The 11,739-nt window shown below is 45.3% G+C and overlaps 1 protein-coding gene across 1 annotated transcript; it reads right to left on the bottom strand.

Moving 5' to 3' along the window:
• Positions 1-1,484: 1,484 nt before the first annotated feature.
• Positions 1,485-9,766, bottom strand: ING5 (inhibitor of growth family member 5). The gene is made up of 8 exons (XM_068692665.1): positions 9,637-9,766; positions 9,480-9,551; positions 8,277-8,443; positions 6,765-6,876; positions 5,739-5,832; positions 4,637-4,772; positions 4,401-4,462; positions 1,485-3,198 (listed from the first exon to the last, which is right to left on the bottom strand). Exons 1-8 carry the CDS (start codon positions 9,671-9,673, stop codon positions 3,156-3,158), a joined length of 723 nt encoding a protein of 240 aa, XP_068548766.1. The 5' UTR covers positions 9,674-9,766; the 3' UTR covers positions 1,485-3,155.
• Positions 9,767-11,739: the final 1,973 nt, after the last annotated feature.

Here is an 11,739-nt window from a genome sequence, read left to right as displayed (position 1 = left end):
AGTCGCGTCACCGCCAGTCGGGATGAGCTGCGATAAAGCTGGACACCACAGTGTATGCAGGTGCTTCGACAATCTTTAGTGGAACATTCCTTTAAGTATCACAGTCTCATTCATCCTTCTCCTTAAAGCATATTTAACGCCATACATTCAAAATTCAGGAGAAAGATTTCAACTCTTTAGTGACCAAAAATGAAGGCTACTGGTACTCCCATCTGCAAGAGTCTCTAAAGATCTCTAAACCCAGGTGTAAACAGCCAACAGGTGCTCTTGAGCCCGTGACAGCAGCTGGAGGCTCTGTGCTGGTGTGTTGGCGACAGGACGGTCTATTGCTGGTGTTGGTGCGATGGGCGGACACGTTGGAGATGGCCCAGCGTAAAGAAGAGCGTGGGTCACCTCAGCTCTGCTCGTGATTCCTAGTGAAGAAGCATCTTTCCTTTTGAAGACTGATGCTAACTTCTAGCACTTTTTTTTTTTTTTTTTGCTTTGCTGGTTAAAATGGAAAACATCTGTCCTTCTGAGCCGCGGAAAGCACTTACTAACAAAAAAATTCGCTGTCCTACCTGACCATCTTTTCTGAGTTTAGGGCAGCCAGCTTTGCTCTTATTCATCCACAGCTGCACATTCCCATACTTGCGTGTTTCCAGCAAGACCTCCAAAGAGGCGCAGTCTAACTTTGAGATTGTTTCAAATCAAATGCTTAATCTATGGTGACAGCACTACTATTAAAGCCTTAGGAAAAGGGGAAAAGAATTGACAATACCATTGGACGGAAGGGGAAAATAAGATGTGAAACAGCATCACCACTAGCCTTCAGGACACGGTTACACTCTTACATTAATCCAGTGTAGCAGATCAATGAGGTACAGGTCTCACCCACTGGTTACTGAATTACAGGCTGGCTCATGAGGTATCACAAGCAAATTTACTCTCAAGACAGAGGCAGAAAGAAGAGGGCTGACTGTACTTCTACAATCAGGCTTACATGATTGTGCTTCTTCTCCCCCTCAGTCCCTTTCTAATTCATGTGTGTGGTTTTGGGGTGCTTTTACAATGGCAACAATGAGAAGCGTACATTGTCTTGTAAACATAACTATGGAAACTTCATATACAGCATGGAGTGATGCAACCTAATACGGACATGTACAACATCACACTTCAAACAAGAGGGCCCTGGAGACAGGTCTTTCTGCATAGGGGATGCAATAAATCAAAACATTCACAGAAAACCTGTCTCAGTATCAAAATGTTTCTGCTGCAACAGTCCTTACGTACCTGTAGCATCTACAAAACCCAGCAGAGCAAAGCAGGAAAAGAAAACAGGCAAGAGCTGTGTTCTACTTTCACTGCAAAGCACAAGTAAGAGGGCCAGGGCAAGAAAAAAACAAACAAACAAAAACAACAACAAAGTTCTTTCACAAGCTGTTGCTAAAGTCCAACTAGAACAGTGTTGTTGTTTGTGTGTGTGTTTTGTTTTTTTTTTCCTCCCCACCCCCCCTCTGTACTGTTTCTTCAGGTTGCTTTTAAAGCAGAAGAAAAGCTTATCTGGAAGCATTTCCAACAGTCTGCACCAAGAGCTCTGCACAGTGCTATGCCAAGTAACACAGCCCTGCACAGAGCTGCCATAAACACCCATCACAGACCACAGCCAGGAGAGTTCATGAACCTTGGTCTGTCCTGCTGCAGGCCTTTGGTGTTTTCTCCCTCCCCTAGCAGAAAAACCTTTACCCACAACATTTTTGTGTAGGCAATTAAGCCCAAAAATCCGGGAGATATCTAAAGACAATACTTATCTCTGTTCTTCCCTCAACTTCTGAATCTGCTATAACTCAAAGGAGGAAAAAAAAAATCGCCGAAAAACACACAGAAAGACTGTAGTTTTCCTACTCCTGATTTCCTTCTCATCCTTCTGCTGCAGTAACTGGCACGGTGATGACAGCAAGGATTCACATTCAAGATCTGAAAGGCAGCTTAAAGAAGTCAAGAACAGGCAAATATGCCCCTACTAACAAGGCAAGATGTCATTTTATAACATTCCTACTGAATTGCCTTCTTCAATAACACAGCTTCATAGCAAATTCTATTAGAACACCACAACCTCCACCAAGCTACCTCATGGCCACCTTTCTTTCAGCTTTGCCGCACCATCACAGGAATGTACACGTTATCCTTGCAGAGGATTCCCTTAAAGCTTCTTTTCCTGATTTACTGAGGTGCAATACAGACATACACAAGAAATAAAAATAAGGCCTTCATCTTCTTTTATGAATAAATCAGACCCTCTATAACAATACTCTAGGTTTCAACTTCACAGTAATGTACTTAAATTTCCAAAGAAATGAAAACTGACAGGAACGGTAACTCACTCTCTCAATACTACTGTCACTAAGAAACACTGCAGGACAATTCCTGTGAGATTTAAAGCTCTTGTCCCAGAAGAGACAAACCTTTTATAGGAGGCAGGAAGTCAGATGTTTTCCTTCTCTTAAGGTTCACGTGAATGCAAGCAAGATCAAGTAAAATAACGGCAGTGCAAAGTTAGACAGAAGAAATTCCCCAGAAGGGAAGATACGGTCTTATCTCCGTCCCATCCCTACCCTGTCAAAACTAAGCACAGTATTTGGCTTTGAGGAAACAGACATTGGAAACAGCTGACCAGCTTTCTTGTTCCTCTGTACAACAGAACTGCAGAACAAATGGACTCCACACCAAAACTATTCCTCTTCTGCAGGCTACAATAGAGACAATTCCTTTTTCTCTACCATGCTAAGCTCCAGGTAACTGAACAACTTCAGTGATGGCAATGCACCATGAAGCTACAGCTATCTCATGTTCCTGCAACGCCTTACGTGGTTTCACAGACTCCTATAAACTAGCAGACTTACAGCTACTGGCTGCCCTAACACTTCCTAGTAACACTGATTACAGTGTTGTGCAAGAGTAACATAAATAAAATCCCTGTGGCAGATTCCCTCCCTCCCACAGTCATTTTCTTATGAAAGAATAGGAATTACAACTGGCCACTGGACAATTAAATATCGTATCAGAAAAAGGAAGAGGGTAGGTTTTAGAATCAAAATGATGATATTGCAACTTGAAGGAAGGAATATATTAAAAAAAACTCTTCTAGCCTCAGAGGATGTATTCCCCTCTACTCCTTACTTCTTTTTCTTTCTTTCCTGAACACAACGTGGACAAAACCTACAGGGAAAAGGAAAAAAAAAAAAAAGATAGTAATTAGTTCCTGAAGATAACAACATATCACTCAAGAGCTCTTCCTATCATTTGGAAATGAGCAGGGGTGGTGGTGATTTTAACCAATAGCAACAAATTCATGACATATAGGAAGACTGGGCAAACAGGAAAGAATTGTGCAGACTCTGGTGAACAGCACAAAAAGAATTCCAGAGCTGCCCCTCACAGCCATGATTCCCCCAGTTCATTCACCTAAAAGTTACTCCAAGTAACAGAGAAAATAAGGTATTTTCCTCCAGTTCATTCCTTCCTCTCCCTCCAGTGACTCCAGTTCAGTTCTACTTCAGCTTGTTTCTGATAAGCTTCTTACAGATAGATGACAGGAGCCCATCAAATAGAAATATTTACGTCTCAAAGCCTGCTTACTGAAACAATCAGCATTTAAGTCAGTGGCTAGCCATTAAACTTCAACTCCATGCTATCACCAGTTTACTTCAGTATCTGATTGGAATGCGGTGACCTACTGCTCTATGCGCTTGCACACTTACAGTTATTCCCATCACGCTGTGTTCTGTAAATAAACATTTTAGTCATGTTATTTGTCACCACTTAATACAGTAGCGCAATTTCATTTCCTCTTGAAAATTCACTTTTCTTATGCTAACTGAGGAGTGTGGCATTTTAATTGCAAAAGAGAACAATTACACAAAGTTTTTGTCCTTTGAAAAAGAAAGTACAGAACAAGCGTGACTTCTGAAGATGGGCACGTAAGCAAAACCTAAATACAATTCTAACACTTTTTTTCCCATAAGTGGGAAAAAAAAAGAATCATTTTCTCAACCTTAACCACAACAACGGTTGCACAGCAATACAGCAAACGTGAGATTTAAGATCTATGTATTACCACAAGCCTAAGCTCATGAACAGATCTACTTACCATGAAAATTTACATACACCCGGGTCCTTGTTTTGCTCCCACCAAAATCTGTGGCAACTAAGATTCCCATGGAAGCAGCCCCCAATAATAAAGTTCCCCTTCTGCCTTCACAAAAATGCAATCTCAAACCCTACAGGATGCAAAGCTCTGATGACAAGAGCGAAGTTCCTTCGTCAGGAAGGGTCACAATAGAGTTTTGATTCTTTTTGTGATTCTTGTTGAGGGAAACCGTAGCTTGATAAAGAGTAAAAAGCCTGTGTGCCCTTCTTACCATTTCCCTTTTGGTTTGGTGGTGAGATCCACACAAGCAAAGTGGAACCATTCAATTGGGCACTGCAAAACAAAGAAAAAATCCTCAGAAGAGATGCTCAGAGTTTCACAAGCATTATGTTTGTTTTGGATGATCTAATTGAGCAAGTACCCCCCTCAGATTTCACAGTGCTGTGATGTTGCAATCATCATTTCAGAAGACACGGAGCACCTTTTGACAACAAACCAAGTGCTTACATCTGGGTTGTCACAGCCGATCATTTCTCCGTAGGACACCTGGTGACACAAGCAGTAGGTGGGCTCGTTGGGGTCCACTGGCATGTCTAGGACATCCGAAGGATGCACGGACAGGATGGTATCAGCAAACTCAGAGCTGTAGACAAGAACAATTTGAGGACAAAACACTTTTCAGTTATGGACAACTATGCATTTCCAAGATCTAAATCCCTCTTGGGAAAATTAGTTTTTAACAATATCTTCCTTAGAGCACATTGAACCCACTTTAGAGTTTAATTACACATTCACATATTGTCCAATAATTAAAAACATAAAGCAGGTTTGATCAAACACAAAAATATGAGCTCAACTATAAAGATTAGGAGAATGATTTGTAGATGACATGACTAAAGTAACAAAATGAACATACAACTCACTTCTGTTTGGAGGGCAGAATGATCTGCCCTTTTTTCCCCAGTCCATTTTTAATATATATTCTTCTTTCTCTGCCAGGCATGAGGGAACCCCCTTGCTCTGACACATCAGTAACACATAATAGAAGATACAATCTTTTCTTGCCCCTCCATTTAGCCAATTGAAGATATTAGAATTAATTGTGTTTAAAAATCACAGGATGGAGGTGACATGCTTTCTTCCTTGCCTCACAAAATGGAATTATGCTATTCAAGACTATTCATGACACAGTTGTTTGAAAATAACCACAAAAAACTCCCCAAGATTTCCATAACAGCAATACAACATCAGTATTTGTCCCAATAGGCAAGTGTTTCTTTGCAATGAACATTGCAAGCAACATTTAAAAATAGCCGCATGACAAAAATCAAAGCTATTTTCTACCAGCTTGCCAACAGCAACACAGGCTCTGATCTTGTCCTTCCAGACAGAGGGCATTCCAAGCACGCCGAGTTTCCACGCATCAAGCAAGGAGTTAATTAACAAATCTGACTTGTCCTAAAGAGGACTCTAATGAAATATAGTTAAGACCACAATAACCTAAACACCACAGACATCCTGACAGGAGAGTCATAAAGGTAAAATGAGTTTAGGGAAAATTCAGGAAATGTTGAGCCAAAGTCACCAGAACTGTAGCTGGGTGTCTTACCCTCCTTTGAGTTTCTTTTTCTTTGGTGTATCTTCTTCAGATGTTCGCCTGCCTCGACCACGAGAGCCTCTTTTGTCTTTCTGACTCCGTCCCTCTATAAAAGAAAAAAAGTGCTGCATTGTTTCAGCTTCTTTAAATAACAGGAACATCCCCAGGTATTTTACTGTTGGTGCATTTGTTTTGAAATCCTTCCATGACATGTAATTCAATACAAACACCGATTCTGAAATATACATACACTTTTCTGCCACGAACATGCCAAGCTTGCAAGTAGTACTACTCAGTGCCAAATTCCTGTGTTTGCAGTTCTGGCAATTAAATCACTGCAGTGCAATGTTAGTGCATAGTGTCACACAAGATTTAAACAGCATCATGTTTGATCAGATATGACGTAATGCAGATTTAAAAATAATAAATATATTTTTAAACATTTGGCCAGTTAATTGGTTACTCAGCTACTGACTGAACTTTTATCTCCACAGGTCTGTACTCCTCATCTTACCCTTTATCTCATGGCTCAAAGGCATAAAGCTGTGTTGATGTTAACTGTAACCAAATTTCACCATAGTTATAGATTTCCTGTATACGTTACAGAAATTGGCATCTTCCTTTACCTCTTAATTTTCCCTGCTGTTCTCAGCTTGACTAATATCCAAATCCAGTAAAAGCAGGGAAATAAGCAGATGTCTTCTCCAAAAGATCTTAGAACTTACTCAGTAATAGATCAAGCCTGAAGCCAACTGTTAAACTCAAGAGGTGTAGGAGCCATGGGCTAAACATCAGTTCAGTTTTGCGCCACCTCAGGGCGCTCTGACAAGGACAGAGACCAGGTTAGATTCCAGCACTAGATTTTTTCCTTTCCCCTGTTCATTGGCGAGCACAACACTGTAAATATCTGAAGAGCATTCACAAGTACAGGAGAGCACTGTAGCCTCCTGAAATGAGAGCCAAACTCTGTATTTCAGCCTCTCTGGTTCGATATGCTCCATGCTGGAAAAGGCTGTCAAACACACAACATTTACGCACTTTTCAGGCTTCGTGCTCCAGGGTTTTCAAAGTCACTGCCTTCCAGTTTATCTTTCAGATCTGCTTCAAACCGTGCCAAGTCTGCATCCAGCCGGCGGATATGCTTATCCACCTGCACAGAAGAGGAAACCACAAACTGAATTATTTTTAAAAAACAACTCCTAAACCGAGAACAGGAAGGTCTAATAACTTGGCCGCTATCAGCATGAACAGGAATGCAACACTTGAAGGCAAGGCGTGAGAGGTGTACCAAACTGGAAAGAGGGAAATGGTACATGCAAAGGGAATTAAAGCAAACAGAGAGAAAACAGCTGAAGCAAGCTTGCTAAAAGCAAGAGAACCCAATCCCAATGCAAGCAAAGAAAAATAAAGGAAAAGGGGATGGGGGAAGGTGGCATAAAGGAGAGTCAAAGCAACTAGACTAATGGTTTGCAGAACAAAACAAAATGACAAGAGACATTTAGAGACTGTTTTCTCCTGGCCATTTAAAAGATACATTATTTTCTCTAGTATTTCACTAGCATGCTATTTAATGAAATTTAATAACTAATACAGGCCACCTCCAATATCAAGTCAGTACACATTATGTAAGTATCTCATAATACCCTGGTGACAACAACGTGACTTACAGAACACAGATGTAGCAAAGGTGTTTTAACTCTCCTCCCTCACCCTCAAACCGTGTTGCTGCAGTACCTATGCATGAAGGTAGTGTTTATCTAGGATACTTTTCAATCCCTGTGAAATAATTTCCTTTCCTGCAGTATTTGACATCAATAAAAAGTACTCCAGCTGCAGCTATCACTTTTAATTAGAACCCAAAGCATCTCTAGAAGATGCATAAAACATGCTAAGAACAGATAAAAAGGATTTCCCTCGCTTAAGATGCACCTATGGGATAAAATAGAGATAAGAATCACTCAAGGGACAGAAAAACAGACAGGAGCAGGTGTAGAACAGCAGAAAAGTGGAAAGCTGCATCTTAAGAAAAGATATTTTCTCACTGCAGGTTTGACATCTAGTATACAGCCAAAACAGCGGAGCTGACCGGTCTCCATGCCTCTGTTACCTGGAAACCCAAGAAACTGGAAAGATTTCCCTCAACTCCTCCACAATACAGCTTTAAAGCTGACCTAAAAAACGTTGTTTATGATCAAGACCAGCCCTAAATGAATTAGTGGGTGAAAGGGGAGTGGGTGGGGTAAATATGCTGTCATTATTAGACAGCAGATGTGTACTTCTGATAAAGCAATCTCCAGCCTTTAATCAGTAGAGAAGGCTACTTGACACTAAACTCAGGAACACTGGGGAGGCCTTTTTTTCTTTTGGGGGGGAGGATAACAGTAAGAAAAGTAAACTTGAAACTAATATCTTACTTTGCTTCAGTAAGATATTAAAGGCAAATGCACCAGGAAAGAGACATACGGATGCTGCAGGAGCACCTCAAGTCTGTCACCAGCCCCAGTCCAGATTATGAATGTATTTACAAGTCTCACTGTTTTTGGTCCTCACCATCTCGTACGTCTGCATGGCCAGCTGTACTTTATCGTCGCTGTACTCCTTACATTTACTGTAGGCACTCTGGATTTTTTTCAGGTGTTCCACTCGCTCCTCGGGCAACATGTTCTTCACGGATTCAATGTATTCTGCTGCAAGACTGTCAATTTCTGCTTTCTTATCTGAAAAGCAGAGACACAGTACACATACGTGAGAAAGCCATCTTCCAAAGGAAGTATTTTTACCTTCTGCCTCTCTCTAGTATTTAGAAGACCCCTCCTGAGAGTTTTTGGACTTGCCTTAATTCTTTAATGCATTTACCTTTTTTTATTAAAGATTAATTTAAAGGCATACTGTCTTCAACACCTGTGGTATAGTGCTGGTTTCTCAAGTCTTTTGCTGTTCAGAGGAGAGGCTCAGTTAAAACCAGAAACTGAATCAATAGGTTCACAAACTTCAACCTCTCTTTCCGTATGAAGAACACTGTATTTGCTGCATGGATCTGTTTTAATGTCTCAAATTATAAACCACTGATGTATAATCACATGTCAACAGAAACGTCAAAAAAAAAGAAGGAAAAGTCTTAAAGGCATGCAGCAATCTACAATTCAGTAGACGTGAATATAAGTATGTCTGACAGCAAGGATGTCTGAGGGGCACGCAGGTACAGTGATCACAATTATACATAACTACAAATTAGCAATCAACAGCTGAAAATGAAGCCCTGTGCCCAGTGAGCTGTAGGGCTCACAGAGAACCAGCATGAGCCTGGCTGAGGGAAACAGGGAACCTCCTGAGTTGGAAGGGACCCACACAGATGACCGAGTCCCACTCCTGGATGCATACAGGACACCCAAAAACCAAACCGTGTGTCTCAAAGCCTCGTCCAAACGCTTCTTGAACTCCAGCAGCTCGGTGCCATGACCCTGAGGAGCCTGTCCCGGTGCCCGGCCACCTCTGGGTGCAGACCCTTTCCCTGACAACCTCCTCCGACCCTCCCCTGCCCCAGCTCCGTGCCGTCCCCTCGGGTCCCGTCGCTGTCCCCAGCGAGCAGAGCTCAGCGCCTGCCCCTCGGGAGGGAGCTGCAGGCTGCCCCGAGGCCTCCCCTCACCCTGCTCGGCTCCGGGCCGAACAAACCCAGGCAGCAGCCCCCCTGCGCCCCTTCCCCTTCCCCTCACCCCACCGCGGCTCCCCAGCGCCCGCCGCCTCCTCACGCACCTTCCGTGCGCTGGTCGAGCTCCCGCATCAGCTGGAAGTTGCGCTGCAGCTCGCAGGGCAGGTTCTCGATGCCTGAAACGAGCACAGAGCCCCCTCAGCGCCGCGCCTCCCCCCACGACGGCCCCACCGCCCGCCGCCCCCCGCGCCCGGCTCTCACTGTCCAGGTAGTGCTCCAGGTACATGGCGGCCGCCATCTTGTGCCGCCCGCCACGCCCCGCCGCCGGCCGGCCCCGACCTCGTCACGGATTGAGTTCCCCTCTCCTACTGCCCGCCTCTTTCTGCAGCTTCACAGAATCACAGGCTTTCTAGCTCGGAAGAGAGCTCGAGCATCGAGTCCAACCTCTGACCTAACGCTAACAGTCCCCACTAAACCATATCCCTAAGCTCTACATCTAAACGTCTTTTAAAGACCTCCAGGGATGGTGACTCCACCGCTTCCCTGGGCAGCCTGTTCCAATGCCTCACAACCCTCTCAGTAAAGAAGTTCTTCCTAACATCTAACCTAAAACTCCCCTGGCGCAACTTAAGCCCATTCCCCCTTGTCCTGTCACCAGGCACGTGGGAGAACAGGCCAACCCCCACCTCGCTACAGCCTCCTTTAAGGTACCTGTAGAGAGCAATAAGGTCACCCCTGAGCCTCCTCTTCTCCAGGCTGAACAAGCCCAGCTCCCTCAGCCGCTCCTTGTAGGACTTGTTCTCCAGGCCCCTCACCAGCTTCGTCGCCCTTCTTTGGACCTGCTCAAGCACCTCGATGTCCTTCTTGTAGCGAGGGGCCCAAAACTGAACACAGCACTCGAGGTGCGGCCTCACCAGAGCCGAGTACAGGGGGACGATCACCTCCCTAGCCCTGCTGGTCACACCCTAGACCTGCTTCTTATACAAGCCAGGATGCCGTTGGCCTTCTTGGCCACCTGAGCACACTGCTGGCTCATATTCAGCCAACTGTCCACCATCACTCCCAGGTCCTTCTCTGCCTGGCAGCTCTCCAACCACTCATCTCCCAGCCTGTAGCTCTGCTTGGGGTTATTGCGCCCCAGGTGCAGGACCCGGCACTTGGCCTTGTTGAACTTCATGCAGTTGACCTCAGCCCATCGGTGCAGCCTATCCAGATCTTCCTGCAGAGCTTTCCTACCCTCGAGCAGATCGACACACGCACCTAACTTGGTGTCATCTGCAAACTTACTGAGGGTGCACTCAATGCCCTCATCCAGATCATTGATGAAGATATTAAAGAGGACCGGCCCCAGCACCAAGCCCTGGGGGACGCCACTAGTGACTGGACTCCAACTGGACTTGACTCCATTTACCACGACTCTTTGGGCCCGGCTATCCAACCAGTTTCTAACCCAACAAAGCGTGCGCCAGTCCAAGCCAAGAGCAGCCAGTTTCTTGAGGAGAATGCTGTGGGAGACGGTGTCAAAAGCCTTGCTGAAGTCAAGGTAGACCACATCCACAGCCTTTCCCTCGTCCACCCAGCACGTCACTTTGTCATAGAAGGAGATCAGGTTCGTCAAGCAGGATCTGCCTTCCATAAACCCATGCTGACTGGGCCTGATCGCCTGCTTGCCCTGCAAGTGCCGCATGATGACTCTCAAGAGGATCTGCTCCATGAGCTTCCCTGGTACTGAGGTCAAACTGACAGGCCTGTAGTTTCCCGGGTCTGCCCTCCGGCCCTTCTTGTAGATGGACGTCACATTTGCTAGCCGCCAGTCAGCTGGGACCTCCCCCAATAGCCAGGACTGCTGATAAATGATGGATAGGGGCTTGGCCAGCTCCTCTGCCAGTTCTCTCAGTACCCTTGGGTGGTAGAAAGAAGAAGCCAGAAGAGCCTGGCTCCATCTCCTTTGCACCTTCTCTTCACATATTGAGATCCTTCAGCCAGATCCCCACAGGCCTTCTCCACAACGAGCAGTCACGGCTCTCTCCAGCTCTCCCCAGAGGACAGATGCTCCAGTCCTGCCACCAGCTTGGCTGCCATTCACTGCGCTCCCTCCAGTAGGCCCATGGCTCTCCTGTCCTGGGGAGCCCAGAACTGGACCCAGGCCTCCAGCTGGGGCAACTCCAACAAGCCTTGGGCTCTCCAGCTTTCCTCCCCAGGGCCTCAGCTTCAAGCTTCCCTGGCGCCAACTCCAGGAGGATCCTGCCAGGCCATTTCTCCGGCCTGCCCAGGGCCCTCTGGAGGGCAGCACCACCCTCTGGTGCATCCCTATCTCCTCCCAGCTTGGATCAGCAGCAGACTTGCTGAGGGCACGGCCTGCTC

This window comes from Anas acuta, chromosome 9 (genome assembly GCF_963932015.1).
Source record: "Anas acuta chromosome 9, bAnaAcu1.1, whole genome shotgun sequence".
NCBI lineage: Eukaryota > Metazoa > Chordata > Aves > Anseriformes > Anatidae > Anas > Anas acuta.
This window is presented reverse-complemented; position numbering and strand designations above follow the sequence as displayed.